General features: G+C 42.1%; 1 protein-coding gene across 1 annotated transcript; it reads right to left on the reverse strand.

Annotated features, from left to right (window-relative positions):
• Positions 1–8164: 8164 nt before the first annotated feature.
• On the reverse strand, positions 8165–9820 carry gpr25 (G protein-coupled receptor 25). The gene has a single exon (XM_068007828.1). It carries the CDS (start codon positions 9665–9667, stop codon positions 8573–8575), a length of 1095 nt encoding a protein of 364 aa, XP_067863929.1. The 5' UTR covers positions 9668–9820; the 3' UTR covers positions 8165–8572.
• Positions 9821–18271: the final 8451 nt, after the last annotated feature.

The following is an 18271-nucleotide window of genomic DNA, read 5'->3' on the forward strand; positions in this document are numbered from 1 at the left end:
GTGGACAGAAGGAGGGACGTCCTATATCCGCGGCGGGGGTGGGGTGGGGGGGCGCAAGTGACCCTCCAGACATATACCCAAAAGGCAGTGGGAGGCAGCGGGGAACGAAGTCAATGCGAGGCGCACAGCAGCATGAACATGGATGCAGTGCAGGAAGAAGTTCAATGCTTTGACACGAGAGGTCAAGGTGAGTGAGGTCAACTGTCAAGTGGTGTCTCCTACCAACTCCACTAGCTGCATCCACTGCTCCACGCATTACACTCCCCATCACCCACATACCAACAAACCCTTTCCATCAGTACTCAATTCTTTCAATCAGATGCTTCCTCTCACCCTTACACATTACCACTGTTGCAAGCCACCCACCCACAACTCACAAGCCACACACACTGGCAGCTACTCACCCAGACATAAGTCCCGCTTTCTTGCAGAAGAAGGTGGCTCATAACAGGAAGCAGCAAATGGCAGTGGCAGTGGCATTTAGCCCCCCAAGCCTGTACCGCCATTCAGTGAGATCATGCTGGACCTGTGACCTAACTCCATATACCCGCCTTAGCCCTATATCCCTTAATACCCTTGGTTCACAGAAATCTATCAATCTCAGATTTAGAATTCACAATTGAGCTAGCACAACTGCTGTTTGCAGAAGAGCATTCCAAACTTCTCAAACCCTTTGCGTGTAGAAGTGTTTCCCAACTTCACTCCTGCACGTCCTGGCTCTAAATGTTAGGCCATGTCCCTGCGTCCCAGTATTCAAGTATAGGAGACCTCCAAAAACAGTTACAAATGTCTTGGCAGCCAGAAGGAATAACCCAGCCACTAACCTGTAAATCCTGCATGGTCCCTTTAAATAGCGCTGGTGGGGGGTCCTCCAGGCATTCTAAGACATATTCAGATGGTCGTGATTAAGACTGTGCGTTGAGTTGAGCGTTAAGTGCCAAAATGGTGTCTATCACTTTAAATCAGCGTGCAGCATCCATTTTCTCCTTACTTTACATGCTTCTGGCTTTCGGTATTTGCACATGCGCTAACTCCTATACCAAGATGGCGTCCGGCGCACATCATGCTGGAAATGTGCATGTGCAGCCAAGACACCATCTTGGATGTTCGAGAGGCCACATAGGGCCGTAACAACTGATGCTACATGGCCCAATTTAGCGCCGGTGGTGTTTAAAGGTGGGGATGCCCCCTCTGTTGGCTTGTCTGTCACAAGCATTGTGTGCCAATTTCTCCTGCAACAAAATTGAGTGCTTTCTGATTCCCACCCATTGATTGAAACGGCGCTACTGATGTCTGTGTAGAGCAGTTGGATCCAATTGCGGATTCCCTCCCCAAACCCTATTTTGGAGAGCACGTCCATTATGTACGTGTGTGATATTCTGTCAAAGGCCATCTCCTGGTCCAGGCTGATCAGGCAGGTGTTCACCCCCCTGTCCTGTACGTAGGTGATCGTATCCCTCAGTAGCGCCAGGCTATCAGAGATTTTCCTGCTGGGTATGGCGCAGGTCTGATCGGGGTGGATCGCCACCTCCAGGGCTGACTTGACCCCATTGGCGATGACCTTGGACAGGAAATTGTAGTCCACGTCAAGTAGTGAGATAGGTCGCCAATTTTTGATTTCTTCCCTCTCCCCCCTCCGCTTGTAGATGAGGGTGATGATGCCTTTCCTCATGGAGTCTGACATGCTGCCTGCCAGAAGCATACCCCCATAAAATTCCAGCAGGTCTGGGCCTACCTAGTCCCACAGAGCCGAGTACAACTCCACCGGTAAGCCGTCGCGTCCGGGAGTCCTACTCTTCTCGAAGGAACGGACGGCCTTTGTCAGTTTGTCCAGAGTTAGCTGGTGATCCAGACTCTCCCGCTTGCTGTCGTCTAGAACCTCCGTGATAGACGACAAGAAGGATTGGGAGGCCGCGCTGACTGTGGGCTTTGCAGATCCTCAGTATGTCGGGCTGCGAGGACGTGACCGAGCCGTCCTCTTCCTTCAGGCTGCTGGCAGGGCTGTCCTCTCTTCTCCGTCTTGTTCGTCTGCTGCATCGAACCCTTTGCCGAGTCCATCAGGAGGGATGCGAGCATAGGAGGGGTGACGATCCCAGGCAACGGAGGCACTCAGGTCAAGGTCTCCCTGTACATGGACGACGTCACCGTCTTTTGCTCGGATCAGCTGTCGGTCCGCAGATTGATGAGCATCTGCGACCAGTTCGAACTGGCCTCGGGGGCCAGGGTAAATTGTACCAAGAGCGAGGCCATGTTCTTTGAGAACTGGACCGACTGATCCTTTGTTCCCTTCACCGTCAGGTCGGATTACCTGAAGGTGCTGGGGATCTGGTTCGGGGGGGCCGGGGCGTGCACCAAAAACTGGAAGGAGCATATTGCCAAGGTCAAGCAGAAATTTCGACTGTGGGATCGACGATCCCTCTCGATCATGGCAAAAACCGGGTCATCAGGTGCGAGGTGCTCTCGGTGTTGCTCTACGTGGTGCAGCTCTGGCCCATACCTCGCTCCTGCGCCGCGACAGTTACCTGAGCCGTTTTCCACTTTATCTGGAGATCAAAAATGGACCGTGTCTGCAGGGACACGATGTACAAATCTCCGGAGAAAGGGGGGAAAGGCGTGCCCAACGTGGCCCTCATCATGATAGCCACCTTTGTGTGCGGCTGCATCAAGCACAAAGTGTCACTACGTGCTGAGGTTCTATCTGTCCCCGGTGTTGAGAAGGATGGGCCTGGCCACACTGCCACGAAACGTTCCGTCCAGTTGGATCGTTCCGCCCCACCTGTCCTTCGTTGAAAAGTTTATGCAAAAAAACACCTTTGACCACAAGGCGATCAGCAAGTGGTCCGCACGTAATGTCCTCGAGACCCTGAGGGAAAAGGAGATGGTGGGTCCTGTCGGTTGTTTCCCCGAGCAGACTGTCAATGTCATTTGGCAGAACGCCTCATCGCCAGAGCTTTCAAACAAGCACCAAGACCTAGCTTGGCTGGTGGTGAGAAGGGCCCTTCCCGTCAGATGCTTCATGCACTCACGGAGTCTCAGTGCCACCGTGCGCTGTCCCCGAGGAGACTGCGGTGGAGACGAGACCGTCACCCACCTCCTTCTGGAATGTGCCTTTGCAAAGAAGGTCTGGAGAGAGATGCAGTGGTACCTGTCCAGGTTCGTCCCGAGCAGTTCCGTAACACAGGACTCTGTGCTCTACGGGCTGTTCCCGGGGACACACACTGAGACGGACATCAACTGCTGGAAGACCATCAACTCGGTGAAAGACTCCCTTTGGTCTGCCCGAAAATTGCTGGTCTTCCAGTGCAAGGAGCTGTCCTCGACCGAGTGTTGCGGACTGGCACATTCCAAGGTCCAGGACTACGTGCTCAGGGACGCACTGAGGCTGGGTGCGGCCGCCGCAAAGGCTCTGTGGGAAAGGCAACCGTTTAGAGCCTTCCCGTCATTGCATACCGAGGGGCTGCAATCAGGGAAAAACCCCTCGGGCAGAATGTAAAATTTAAATTGATGTAATGTACCTGTAATGAATCTGTAATGTACCTGTAATGAATCTGTGATGAATAATCTGTATTGAGTGTAATGCAATGAGGCACCCTAGACTGTCATGAACTGTAATTATGTGCAATGTGTTCATTGAACTGTACTTGATGTAACCTGCAAATTGTATAATCTGTATTGTGTACGTTTGGAATGTGATATAGAATCATAGAATCATAGAAGTTTACAACATGGAAACAGGCCCTTCGGCCCAACATGTCCATGTTGCCCAGTTTATACCACTAAGCTAGTCCCAATTGCCTGCACTTGGCCCATATCCCTCTATACCCATCTTACCCATGTAACTGTCCAAATGCTTTTTAAAAGACAAAGTTGTACCCGCCTCTACTACTGCCTCTGGCAGCTCGTTCCAGACACTCACCACCCTTTGAGTGAAAAAATTGCCCCTCTGGACCCTTTTGTATCTCTCCCCTCTCACCTTAACAACTGTATTGTATGTATTGCTGCAAATTTTATGAATAAAGTAAATTTTTTGAAAAAAAAAACAAAATTGAGTGAATTAGGGGAGGTTAGCAGTCGAGAAATGTATGCCAAGTGGCATGGAAGAGCTGAAGTAAGACATGTTGGTTTATCAGCCTGTTAAAGTGGAGGAAGGAATGTGCATATAAATAATTGCTGTTAGGAGTGATGCATAGCCATAGTGCAACATCCCTAGTTAGAACATCCAGGTCCTGGTGCCTAGAGTGGCCAAGGAAGAAAAGGTAGAGTGCCCTGGTGTGGTCATTGAACATTCTGCAGTCCTGGGGGTGAGATAGTTAGCACTCAGTGCCAATGCCACTTCTCTGCAAATGGCATGAGTGACATTTACGACAGGTTTGCTGCCACAGACACCCAACAGTCTGTATCTACTGATGTCAATTTCCTCCAGGAGGGCTAGCAAGTGAAATTATGGCATCTTCTCCTGTATCTCGGTACTGTGCCCTACTGCCTTGTTTATTTGCCTGTGCCAGCTGCTTCTGTAATAAACACTTTTGAAAAGTATCAGAAAAAGTTTGATGAGACATGCAGTGAGTCAAGTGGGTGAACGAAGCACTGCTGTTTCCATACCTGCTTGTCCCAGTCTACTGTTGTAGTTGTTCGTATATGTTTTTGTAATACTATAGACAGAGGCTGCGGTCCTTGTCTATTTACCAGAATTAAGGGTTCTGGACGCAGTAGCCAAAACATTTGCAAGTTTATTAAGGATTAAATCAATATATACTTACCGCCAACACCAAGATTACAAGCAATGCTTTGTTGTAGAAGTAATAGTCCAACAATTTTATTTTTAATCCCACAAGCTTTCGGAGGCTTCCTCCTTCCTCAGGTGAACGGTGTGGAAAACCGTTCACACCGTTCACCTGAGGAAGGAGGAAGCCTCTGAAAGCTTGTGGGATTAAAAATAAAATTGTTGGACTATAACTTGGTGTTGTAAAATTGTTTACAATTGTCAACCCCAGTCCATCACCGGCATCTCCACATCATTGTTGTAGAAGAACAGACGTTACAGTCAGTTGAGTTCAACTTTTCACAGCTTTTCCTTCTGCTTCATCTTCTAACCTCACATTACAATTTCACCATTTTTATATCTTTCTAACTATATTATTTCGCATGATCTTGATGCACTTTACACCAGTTCTCATCAGTTTTTATCAAGAAGCTTCAGGCTCTCTATACATCTATCACCCAAGGCTTTCTTTCTGACATCCGTAGCCCCAAGGCTAGCAGGGTGGCGTTTAGGTTTAGTAAGGTATAAAGTGTACTATTATGGTTAGTTACAGATAGGTTAGTCTCTAAATGTAAACAATGTGTAATCTGACCTCAAGAGCAGGCTGTCCGTGTCCTCTGTGCAGAGGCTGCAAAGTTCTGCAGGCTTTTAACTTTAGGGGCTTAAAAAAAATGGATTCTTCACTTGCTCTCAATCCCCTAATACAATTTTCAGCTAGAACCGATCTTTTTATGCACTCCAGCAGATTACACCTGTTTTACACAGGATTTATGCCAATCACTACTCCACTGGTTATGCAAATGAGCTCACCCAGGAAACCCTCATGTAAATACTTCTTCAGGCCAACAGTGGGGATCAAATCTTTTTCCATTGACGTAACAGTGGAAATTCAACCCCATCATGTCTAAGTTACATACATACTCATTTAGATGAAGATGTATTTTTCTGAACAATACTAATGTTGATTTGGTGCAACTGCAAATGCAATCTATCTTATCTCTGTGCTTCTAACCACAGGGAACTATCTGGATAATCTAGGTAAATGAGATAATAATGTATCACATGGTGTGCTAAGCCACATGTTGCATAAGCGGATTTATTAAAAAAATTATTAAATATCAAATTCTATAAAGGTGCTTATTTCATGTTGTGTACAAAGTAAAGTCCTCCAGGCACTCTTTGAACCAATTAATGCTCAAATTGCAATTTACCAATGATGTGTTGAGTTGGGAACATGTTGAAGTAAAATGATGCATTGTGGATATTCTTAGAATGGGAAATCTGGGGGTAAAGATGTCAGAACACGGTCTCTGAGTAAATCAGCATGCTGCCGTATAAAGTCGAGTGAGGGATTCAGTGACACAGCACATAAATCTTGTATTTATGGAAAGGTGGGATTCAAGGAAAGGTAAAATTTCAATTAAACCATGTGAAATACTTTTCCAAAGAAAATAACTCCAACTTCCCTAACCTTTCTGCAAAAGTAGAATTCTTAACACTAGAATTATTTTCATATCTTCTGTATCCTTTGAAGGGCCATAATATGCTTCCTATGATTAGTGACCAAAAGTGCCTACAGACCTTCAGTTGTGTTCTGATGTTGCTTTATACAACAGACCAGTTATTTGCACTTTATTACTGAGCAAGTACTCTATTTGTCTTTTTAACTGCAGTTTAGCACCTTGTTGACAGTTTCATAGATTTATTTATAATGTCGCCTAATCTCTTTCCTGACTAGTATACTGTACAACTGTTCCATCTCATGCACACTTCTATTATTTTTGGTTCATTGCTCCTACATTAATTATTTAACATCTATCCACATTAAAATTCATCTGCCACCTATTGGTCCAGTTACACTTGAATCTACTTACACTGTTCTGCATTATTTGCTCTGCTTGCTATTTTAGTATCATCTGTAAGTTCAAAGATTTTGTGATTACCCTTGTCCAAATCATTAATAGGTATTAAAAAAACAAGGGTTCTAAGATTAATCTCTGGTGTGCTCCACTTGTAAATACTTTCCAGCCTGAAAACATTCCATTTATTTATTTACTTATTTTTTATATTCATTCATGGGATGTGGGCGTTGCTGGCGAGGCCAGCATTTATTGCCCATCCCTAATTGCCCTTGAGAAGGTGGTGGTGAGCCACCTTCTTGAACCGCTGCAGTCCGTGTGGTGAAGGTTCTCCCACAGTGCTGTTAGGAAGGGAGTTCCAGGATTTTGATCTAGCGACAATGAAGGAACGGCAATGTATTTCCAAGTCGGGATGGTGTGTGACGTGGAGGGGAACATGCAGGTGGTAGTGTTCCAATGTGCCTGCTGTTCTTGTCCTTCTAGTTGGTAGAGGTCATGGGTTTGGGAGGTGCTATCGAAGAAGCCTTGGCGAGTTGCTTCCCTATGTTACTTGTTTTAAATTAATTATCTATTTTGCATCATATTTTGCCTGCTATTCTGGACTGTGGCTCATTATTTTAGCTATTAAACACTGATGTGGAGTCTTAAATGAAAGTCACTGATTTCTGCTGATTGCACTGGTCCAATGTGAAAACAACTCAGATCAGTCTCAGCTTGGGTCCTTGCCATTTGCCAAAACTAGCTAAAATTCAGCACAAATTGGTGCTAACATTGGTAGTCTCACTCAGAGAAGTTACAAGAATGACTGATGAGGGAAGCCGCAATGTTTCAATAAAGGGTTTTCTTCAGAGGTTAACCTTAAACAGATTTTGGAACAGAATAAAGAGAGCTCTACTCCCTATCTGGCTCCTATTATTCCTGACCTGACTGTGAGTGTTTAATGAAACACTACTTGACAACAATGGAGAATCTCTGCATCCCGGCATTGACACTCCATCCCCTTAATGAGCATAAATATTAACTAAAAGTATACATTTAAACAGCACTACATATAGGAAAATCAGTATGAGGGAGGGTGATGTTTAGCAGAATTTGACAAGTTAAAAGTAATCTGGGAATGGGTATAACAGTCCTACATAAACTGTAAATCTTCAATGTTTATTTGTTCCACATAAGTATTTACTTTCTTGGCTATCCTTTAGAAAGTATTGATGATAAACTTACTTGTCATTGCTGGTCCCTGATCATATTTTTAGCGTGTTAGCGTTTTTTGAAAGGCAAATATCCATGTAATATAAAAAACGCAATACAGTGTATTGACATAAATCTGCAGAATGGTTATCTCGCACTCGGATATTATTGAAAGGGGAACGAGTTCTAAGTATTCTGTATGTAAATACATGCTTGTATTGAAGAAGGGTTATATGGTAGCGTTTAATGTTTATTATGTTTCCTCCGAGTTACAATCTGTTTAATTTACTATTTAACATTTTCAGTTTCAAACGCGCAATCGGAGTAGAAAAAAAACGAGAAAAGTAGTTGCTTTGATCAAAAAAAGTACTTTTATTGAATTCGATTTAAAACATGAAAAGCGGCCCAGATACGCGGTAAGAAACATGCATTGCTGTAAATGACTGTTTACTACAGAGCGAGTTACGCTATACACCTGGTACCCGGTTGAGATGCCAGGTATCACGACATTACATTTAAATGAAACACCAGATTTGCTTGTGTGCATCCAGTCCATGAGCTTTAATGCAGTTCACAGTATCACTCAATCTCACCAATTTGCAAATACGTTTGTATGGGAATCTTGCAAAAGTAGCAAAAGTCCTCGTTTGAATAAGAGCACTGAAGCTTTAATGGTGAACTGCAGGAAATTTAATCATCACTTTGGAATGCCTGGCTCCTTTTTGATAGAAGTCTCCCTGTGTGGATTGTTTGGCAGCTGCTACATAAAACTTGGGCTGTGTATTTTCAATACTGTGCTGCTCTCTGTGGGTGTTGACCCAGACGCAAAGCTGCTGCTTCTCCTACCGATACCGGCAAAGACGCAAGGAAACAGCCGGCGAGTCCTCTGTCTGAAATTCCGGTCTAAAAAGGCATAAATGATGGGGTTCACGCAGCTATTAACGAAAGCCAAGCAAGAAGCAATGGCCAGGCCTCGGCTGACCGTTGTCCAGCAAGAGAGGTTGACATTGTCGAATTGCAAGTAGAGAGCGATAGTTTTGAAAATGTTAAAAGGTAACCAGGAAAAAATAAAAGCCGACACGATGGTGAAGACGATTTTTAAGGAGTTTTCCCTTCTGTGGACAGTTTTTTTGCTGTGGTCGAAATGCTCACGTAGCCTGACAAAGATAGAGCAGTAGCAGAGCAGTATGATCCCAACAGGCAGGACAAACGTCAAGCAGATAGCAGCCAGACTGAAAGCTCGGAAAAAGGGGGAACTCGTGTCTTCCCTGCAGTAGGTCATGTTTAATTGGTCAAGTTTTCTGAAGTAGGCAGAAGGTATGGCCAGAAGCAGAGATGAGACCCAGATCACGAAACTGATTTTCATGGCGTATTTCTGGGTTCTGATGTGCTTGAAGTCCAGCAGTCTAACGATGGCTAGATATCGGTCTATGCTCATACAGGTAAGGAAGAAGATGCTGGAATACCTGTTGACGGCGATGATATAGCTGCTCACTTTGCAGAAAACACTGCCGAAGATCCAGTGGTGGTTGTTGCTAGCCGAGGCTGCCCAGAAAGGCAAGGTGAAGACAAAGACCAGGTCTGCAAACGCTAAGTTGATCACAAAGGTGTCCACCAGTCTCCTTCTCCTCCGCTCTTTGAAGGCCATTACTAAGATGACAAACGCATTACCCAAAGACCCAACGATAAAAATCAGGTAGTAGAGAACTGAGATAGTAACGTTTACAAAAGAAAAGTTCTCGTAAGAACAGACTTCCCCATTTGTGTCATTGACAAATTCATCATAATCAGAGTAGAAAGAATAATCAGGAGACGAATAGTCCTGCTGGTCAATGACTCCAACTTCAGTGGGCATTTTAGTTCAATTTGTTGCAAATTTTCTTTCACTTCAAAGTAAATTTGAAGAATCAGTGAAAGAAGAGCTTCAGATATTTCCTTTAGCTGTCAACAGATGCAATAAGGATGTGGTTCAAAGTTTTGAAGAGGTGCGATTTGTTCAGAGAAACAGAGGCCCAGACAGTGAGTAAAGAAAGACCTGAAAGCCTCAACATCCCCTTTTCAATCTAACTGATCTGCTGCTGTTTCCAGTCAGAGTAGTCATTGGTTTGCAGTAAATAAGGGGAGGGAGAAAACAAAAACTCGACTGTATGAAGAATCAACCAAGAAAATTGTCTCAAAAGCAATTTTGTCCATCACCCTTTTATAGCAGTTTTATGAAAAGTTAAAATATTTTACTTTTGAAAAATTAAATGAAAAGATAATAAAACGCAATGCCGAACAATAGTTCACATGAGAAGAAATGTGAAACCAAATGTTCAATGAAAAGCAGCTTAGTCTCCTATTCTGCAGATTCTGGCCTATAAATTCAGCTGTGCAGTGCCCATTTTTCGGTTGCTAACTGGCCTACTAAGCCAGCAATATGGCAGGCAGGAAACGTGTAACAACGCACGCCATTATTAATGTACAAAACTAAGTTCAGGGGATTAAGAGATAACACCATGCTTTGCAAATCTCCAGAATTTGCTGGTCGACTTACACTGCTCCACCATTTGCTTCGCCCTTAGCCTCCCGGTTATTTTTAAGAACCTACTGGATTTGCACATTAATTGTCCATTAAACTTGCCGCAGAAAGTTAGGGCTGGAACTTAACAGTATAAGTACCTTTTTAATGACGTGATTATTGTTAATGCAATGCCAATCAACCTCTCTGGCCCAGAAAGGGAACAATCATCCGATAAAACCAGGTAACCTTTGTTCCCACTTTCCTCTCACCAATCTCTCACCTGCATGTAGTAAATTGTTGTTAGAGAGTTTAAAAATGTCAAATTTCACATTTTTAAATTGCTTTCTTACTTTACCTTTCTGTCTCTTTTTTCTCTATTTCTTAATCCAATCTTTCTTTCCCTCTATTTATTTCTCTTTCTGTACCTAATTTGACCCTAATTCACCCACCTTCTCCGTTGTTCCTTTGTTTCTTTCTCAATCCTTAAATCTCATTGGTTAAAGAGATACACTGTTGCTCCCGCCATTCACTAAAGCCCCAGATGCCCCGTTTCCCTCGCTGCACCGTTATAAGCTCACACCTCCAGCAAATTACTGCGCAAAAACATTTCGAGCTGAAGGAAAAAGTCTAACTAACTGCCTAGTCCGCGAGATGCCCCACACCAGCAAGATTCGGCTCATCGTGTTGTTTCAGTCATGTCCTAATAAAGTTGATCAAAACTATACACCTATATGCTAACATGCTTACTTCATTGTATATTTCTTTAAATAATCAACTTGCTAATAAATTAAACTTTGTTCTTCACAAGTCTACATTAGGATACCTTTCAGGGCTGATACTGATACGTCCAATACGTTAGTCCTTGATAAGTGTAACTAACTCAAGAAGCCTAAATGTGAAATTTTAGAAAACCAGATTTGAATAGTAGCTACAATTAGACCGCATGGCTTCATGCAACCACCTTTATAATTGCATTGTTGAATTGGTCTAATATTTATTTTGATTTTTGCGGGACTTCAGTTATGTGGCGAGACTAGAGAATCTGGGGTTGTTCTCCTTAGAGCTGAGAAGGTTAAGGGGAGATTTAAAAGAGGTGTTCAAAATGATAAAGGGTTTGGACAGACTAAACAAGGAGAAATTGTTTCCACTGGCAGGAGGGTCGGTAATCAAAGGACACATTTAAGATAATTGGCAAAAGAACCAGAGGGGAGATGAGGAGAATTTTTTTTACACGAGTTGTTATGATCTGGAGTGCATTGCCTGAAAGGATGGTGAAAACAGGTTCAATAGTAACTTTCAAAAGGGAATTAGATATATAATCGAAAAGGAAAAGTTTGCAAAGCTATGGGGAAAGAGCAGGGGTATGGGACTAATTGGATAGCTCTTTCAAAGAGCCAGCACAGGCACGACGGGCCAAATGGCCTTCTGTGCTGCATGATTCTATGATTCTACTTGCAAAACCAATATTTCCTAACTAATGCATCAATCTCCATGTCTGCAAATCGCATGATAACAAAGAATTAAGCAATTCTAAGAACTCTGCAGGTGTGCTTTAGTTATTTACAAAGCAGGAAAGTGGCAGAACGAAACCACATGACCAAAGTTGTTATATCGCTGTCTTCAAAGAATCAGAATCCAAGGTGCAACCATCTGTGGTAACTGAGTACAACCTCAGTTAGGCACAAACATAAACTCTCGATACGACATGTCACCTTACAGTTTGCCACAAATACATTATAGGTGGAGTTGTCCTTTTAAGTACATATTTTGGACCTGCTTATCATTACCATTTTATAACATTATTATTATTGTTAACAAATAATTTATTATGAATTAATTCATATTCATTATATACAATCAGTTTATTTCTTATCTGAATATTTCTTTTTGTCAACAAAAAACAAATGAACAAAAGACCGAACGGTAATTGCTAGCATTACTATATCAACGTTCAACTTGGAAAATTGCAAATGTCACTCCATTATTTATCTGAGAAAAACAACTCAGAATATTTTCTTAATGGAGAGAGACTAGGTGCTGTGGAGGAGCAAAGGGATTTATGTGTCCATGTACATAAACCACTAAAAGCTAGTGCACAGGTACAAAGTTGAATTGGAAATTAGAATGTTGGCCTTTATCTCAAGGGGGTTGGAATACAAAAGTGAGGAAGTGATGCTTCAGTTGTACAGAGCCTTGGTCAGACCCCATCTGGAGCACTGCGTCCAGTTTTGGGCACCAAAACCTCAGGAAAGATATATTGGCCTCAGAAGGGGTGCAACGCAGTTTCACCAGAATTATATCAGGGCTTAAAGGTTTAAATTATGAGGACAGGTTACATAAACTTGGCTTGTAGTCCCTTGAGTTTAGAAGGTTGAGGGGTGATCTAATCGAGTTTTTTAAAATGATAAAGGGATTCTATGGGGTAGATACAGAGAAACTATTTCCTCTGGTGAGGGAATCCAGAACAAGGGGGCATTAAAATTAGAGCTAGGTAATTTAGGAGTGAAATCAGGAAGCACTTTTTCACACAAAGGGTAGCTGAAATTTGGAACTCTCTCCACCAAAAGACTGTGGATGCTGGGTAAATTGAAGTTCTCAAGTCTGAGAGCGATAGATTTTTGTTGTGTAAGGGTATCAAGGGATATGGAACAAAGGCTGCTAAATGAAGGTGAGGTACACATTATCCATGATCTAATTGAATGGTAGAACAGGCTTAAGGGGCTGAATGGCCTCCTCCTGTTCCTATGTTTCTATGAATTTATCGGTAATCCCCTTAGCTCCTGTAACAAATGTATCTCATTTGATTTCCATTGTAGTTTAATGTTACCTGTTGATTTCAAGCCAATTATTTTCAAATTAGGTATTTTAACACAATAGATCTATTTAGTTCAATGCTACACCTTCAATTATTAATTTATTGCTACTCTTCCATTAAAATTATAATCTGTATAGCAAGTATATATATGAAAAAAGGCATGAAAATAAGCAGACTTTAATTTATAGCCTTATATAAATGTTATTTGTAGAACTATTCATATTATGAAATCATAATGATAAGCATTAAAAGAACAACTGTATCCATACAGTAGCTGTATAACAACTGCACACATACAGTAGTTGTATTATAGTAAAATTATTTTCATAAACTATTTGTGGAGAAAATGTGCCACATAATCTGCTTCAATAAAACAACATAGATTCAAATTAAAAAGAAGAATATTTGAATCATTCACTACTAAATAATAAAGTGCAAACAATGCAAAACATTTAATATATTTAAAATTGAAATGCCCGTACTAATTGAAAAGTTTCAGAGTAATAGATATCTATTAAAATTTTAAAATGTCTACAGTTTTAAATTCTCGGTATTGAAATTGCAACTAAATGAGCTTGATTTTTTAGCTCATGCATCAAACACACTGGGGGTGATTTTAAACCCCAAGAATGGGTGGATTGGGGGCAGGTGGGAGTTGAAAATAGTTGTTCTTTGGGTCGTGACCGCGACCAGGCTTTATTTCTGGGTTTAACGTCAGCATGTAAAAGTACAGGCTTCCCACTGGGAATGCAGTCCAAAAATTTTGTGGTTGCGACCCAAAAAAACAACTATTTGCAACTCCCACCCGCCCGCAACCCACCCGTTCTTGGGGTTTAAAATCACCCCCGCTGTCCCTGTTTCAAACCTACTCTCCCTGTTTCATATCCACTTTCCCTATTTTAATCTCATGCTCCCTTTTTTTGGTCTACAATCGTTGCTTTAATCTTACTCTTTTCATGCAATTCTTGCTGTTCCATTTCAACCCCATGCTCCCAACTGAATTTACATTCTCACTCTCACTACTGCAGTCTTGCTCTCCATCAATCTCAGTCTCTGCCAGTTCCATTCTCTCCTCTTCATTCTGACTCTCTGCCTAAATCTCATTACTGTTACTTCAGTCCTTCCTTCTTCAATCTGATTATTACTGCTTTGATCTAATTTTTTCTGCATCAGGTTCACACTCTCTGCTTCACTCTCAGTCTTCCTTAGTCAGCACATTGCCATCAATAAACAGGAAACTTCAACTAATGACTTAAAATGGTTCCTACTGTCATAGACATAACTAAACTTAGCATAGTGAAAACAACACAAATGACAAACAACCTAATTATGAGACAGCACAAGGCTATTTAAAAAATTGGGACGTATGTTTCTTAGCATAAATGAGGACCTGTCATAAGATCTGGAGGAAATTTTAAAATGAAGCATCATACCAGGAAGTTTCCTAGAAATTAACAATCAAATACAGAAACAGAAAATGAACAATAATATTCAGAAGTTTATGGAAATTACTCACCCTTAAATACAACACCAAGAAGAAATGATACATTCTACAGCTTGCATAAACTTCAGCATACTGAAGTAAATAAAAAGAAATTCAAAATAAGGATTTCAAAGTCTTTTTACCAGATTTAAAAAAATCACAATATCCTGGACACATCACAATATTATAGGAATGTACACAGGCAGTTATCAAAAACGTCAGGTTAGCACATCACGTCCCATACTCAGTGCTTAACTTCTTCACAAGATCTTTCATTCTCAGCCATTTTATTCTATGAATAATTGAGCCATTCAGACAACAAAGTTCCCGGGTTATGGTGAGTTAGCTGTTCTCAGCTGTTGTTGTGGTAAGGGTGCAAATATTAGCCTCAGTCTGACTAGGTTAGGAAGGGGAAAATCATTCAGGGTTCTGGCTCTTGATGGAGCTCAGCTGTGATGCCACCAGATCAAATAGCTTGCTAACATTCATCGTCAGGGCTCACACTAGAAGAATGGCAATCTGGATGTGTCTGAATAAGGAGCAGAGGAGAGAAGATGAGGGCAAAAAATGGCAAAGAGAAAAAAGATGGCTGTGAATTTGAGCCCACATGAATAAGAAAAATGTGTATAGCCTCTGTTATTAAAAAGATAAAACTGTGATTAGATTTCACACAGGAGAAAAAAATGTGAAGGACCTAAAAAACAAAAAGAGACAAAATAAATACTATAGGTGAAGAAACAGATGAAATCATGAAGACATATTGCAAGGTAGCTGAGCTGTCCAAATGAGGGCATATTTTCTTCTATGAGGTGTCATCTCATCTTCACCATTCTATAGGTCTGTATATTGAAAAAATATTGAGGGCTCCTGTGTGCAACCTCTATTTATTTTCTCCCTTCAAAAAAATCTTTCCCTGTTAGGTTATCCACATCATGCCTCAACCAAACAGATAGAGAACTCTAGGTGTCTTCCAGTTTTGCTATGCAGTCACATGTGCCAGAGTGGTAGGGATTGGCTCTTCCCCCAGTGTTTCCCTCACTCCCTCTGGGGAAATGCTACCACACCATCTTCCCCGGAACCTGGATGGAAATGGGAATTCCCTGTAAGGAACAGCAAGCATGTACCTGCATCCTCTTTTTCACACAGCATATTTGTGCATGAATGGAGTGGGCCACCATGTTGTGAATGCAATCTTTTTCCCAAATGATGTGGAGCTGATATTCCCAGCATGCAGTGCAAGCCGTATACTAGAACACCAAGGGAAAGCTGTTAATCAGGGAGGGAATGGGAAGGGAAGAGAGAGTGAAGGACGGGGAGAGGGAGGGGAGTGAGAGGGAGGAAGAAAGAAGGAGATGAGGTGTGGGGAGAGGAGTAGGGCTGAGGGAGTTCGGCTTAGCAATGACTGCTAGTTTTTCTTCAGCGGGGTGGTGGGTGCTGGATGTGATTTTTTGCCTCAGGTTGGAGGGGGGGGCAATTGAAAAAACAATATTCAGTAGGGGGTGTTGTCCTGATCTCAATGGGGGCAGGGGGAGGATGTTATCCTGTGTGGGAGAGGGGGGCGATCTATGCTCAGTGAGGGGTTGGGTTATCCCAATTTTATATGTGTGGCTATCTCATTCTGTGCTGTGTGCATTGGGTGCATCTTGTGTTGGCGGAACTATGGGTGGGTTGTTCTTTACTATTTGAGGGTTATGTATGTGTTGAACCTGCCATACACATTGGGGGTTGGGGGGGGGTGGTGTTAGTAACCAGTCAATTGGTGGGGGTTTTGAACTATTGTTATGGGGTGGTCCAATTTTGGTTGAGTGCTGGGGGGTGGGGGGTGGTCTAAGTTTACTTAGTGAGATGTTTGCCTGACAGTGTGAGGCAGAGTTTGACCGAACTACTATGGGTGGAAGATCAGAGAGTGTCACTGATCCTTGCTTTATGGAAACAAATGGGGTAAGTGCGGATTTGGGAATAGAAGGGAGCATATTCAAGTTTGCATTAAGATGTACTGTGCACTGCTGGAAATGATATGGGAAAGAACACATTGAAGCCTTTTCTTTACTTTCATTATTTCCATATTTTTGTGGGGTTGCTTTTTTTTGTTGGACATTCTTAGTTTTTGTCAATTTCATCTCAGTACTGAATGTCAGAATTGTCCTTTTCAAATATTTTTCTGTTCCCAATCCTCTTACTCATCAAGGTGCGAACTCTTGCTGAGGTACATGTCCATGGGCACCAATAAAGTTAATTGTTGAATGCCTACTTAAAGTAAGCATTGCAATGAAAGCAGTTTCAGATATTTTTGAGGATTGTACTTTTAAGAGGAAGTGCCGTTATTAGCTGTGGAACTTTGTTTCACTGCAGTACACTTGTTCATTCAGGGTATTTGCACTTTTTCATTGCATTTGCTGTTGGTTTTGGTTATGTCTCATTTTTTGTGTTTTTTGGATTTATTTGCAGTGCGCTATGTCCTATCTATGGCTTGTTGATAGCTGCAGTTTAAATTTGAAAGCCACAACTTTGAAGATAGGCATCTTGTTCAGTAAACATCTCTCTCTCTCTCTCTCTGCTTGTTTTGGGGGGAAGAAGAAGATGACTTGAGGAGGGATGGCATGCTTAAACCTCCACCCACGCTTACCCAGCTACCTGTGTCCTGATGTCTTTGTGGAGATCTGCCTTCCCTCAGCAGGCAATCATGGTGTCTCCTCAAGCCAGACCTTCAGACAAGTTCCATGACAAGGATGGCTCTGCCAGTTGCTGTTGCCTTAGATCTTGAGTGGGGTCCTGGGTGGGGAAAGATGAAGTCCATGATATGGGTAGTCAGGTATGGTCTGTTGGAGCCTTGATGGGTTGAATTTTTTTTAGTCATTCCACTGTGACAATACCATATAATTGTCTTTGACGTGTTATATGTGAATTCTTTAATGCAGATGTGTAAACATCTAATGCCAAATTTTGATGTTTGCTAGTTTCAATAAAAAGTCAACATGAACAAATACATGAGCAAGACCAGAAGAAAAAAGTAACAGACTTTCTTTCCATTTTTACTGCTACTCTAAATCTTGTTCCCATGCTAAAAGATGTTGATGAAAATTAACCAAATATTTGAGGTGTAGCTATACTTCAGATGCTTGGACCAGAGCAGGCTTTACAATTTTCCCCATGAAAATGGGCAAAATTGTGACATTGCTGTGGAGAGCAAACTGTGGACTTGAATGAAAAACAGCGGCAAGGCATGGAAACCCAGAGGCCATCTACAGGTATCAGAGACTGGTTCTTCCAGTCAGGGAGTCAGGTTCAGAAGGGTCTCATTGCTTGGTGTGTCTATTGTGCTCAGCAATTGGCCACAATTTTCTATAGGATATATTTAAAGTGTGGAACTGCTGGCCATCTTATTTGGGAAAGAACTGTATGTGTTCAGTTTGGAAAAAAATTAGGGTCGTTTTCTGTAGCTTTCAAAAGTTCTTTGATGACATAATGGAGAGGGTTGATGAGGGTAGTGCAGTTGATGATGTGTATGTGGACTTTCAAAAGGCATTTGATAAAGTAACACATAATAGACTTGTTTGCAAAATTGAAGCCCTTGGGATTAAAGGGGCAACAGATGCGTGGATACGAAATCGGCTAAGGGACAGAGAGCAGAGAGTAGTGGTGAGAGGTTGTTTTTCAG

Source organism: Heptranchias perlo, chromosome 27 (genome assembly GCF_035084215.1).
Source record: "Heptranchias perlo isolate sHepPer1 chromosome 27, sHepPer1.hap1, whole genome shotgun sequence".
Taxonomy (NCBI): Eukaryota; Metazoa; Chordata; class Chondrichthyes; order Hexanchiformes; family Hexanchidae; genus Heptranchias; species Heptranchias perlo.

Coding starts and splice junctions, on each gene's coding strand:
- gpr25 (XM_068007828.1), bottom strand. CDS start 9,667: ATGCCCACTGAAGTTGGAGTCATTGACCAGCAGGACTATTCGTCTCCT.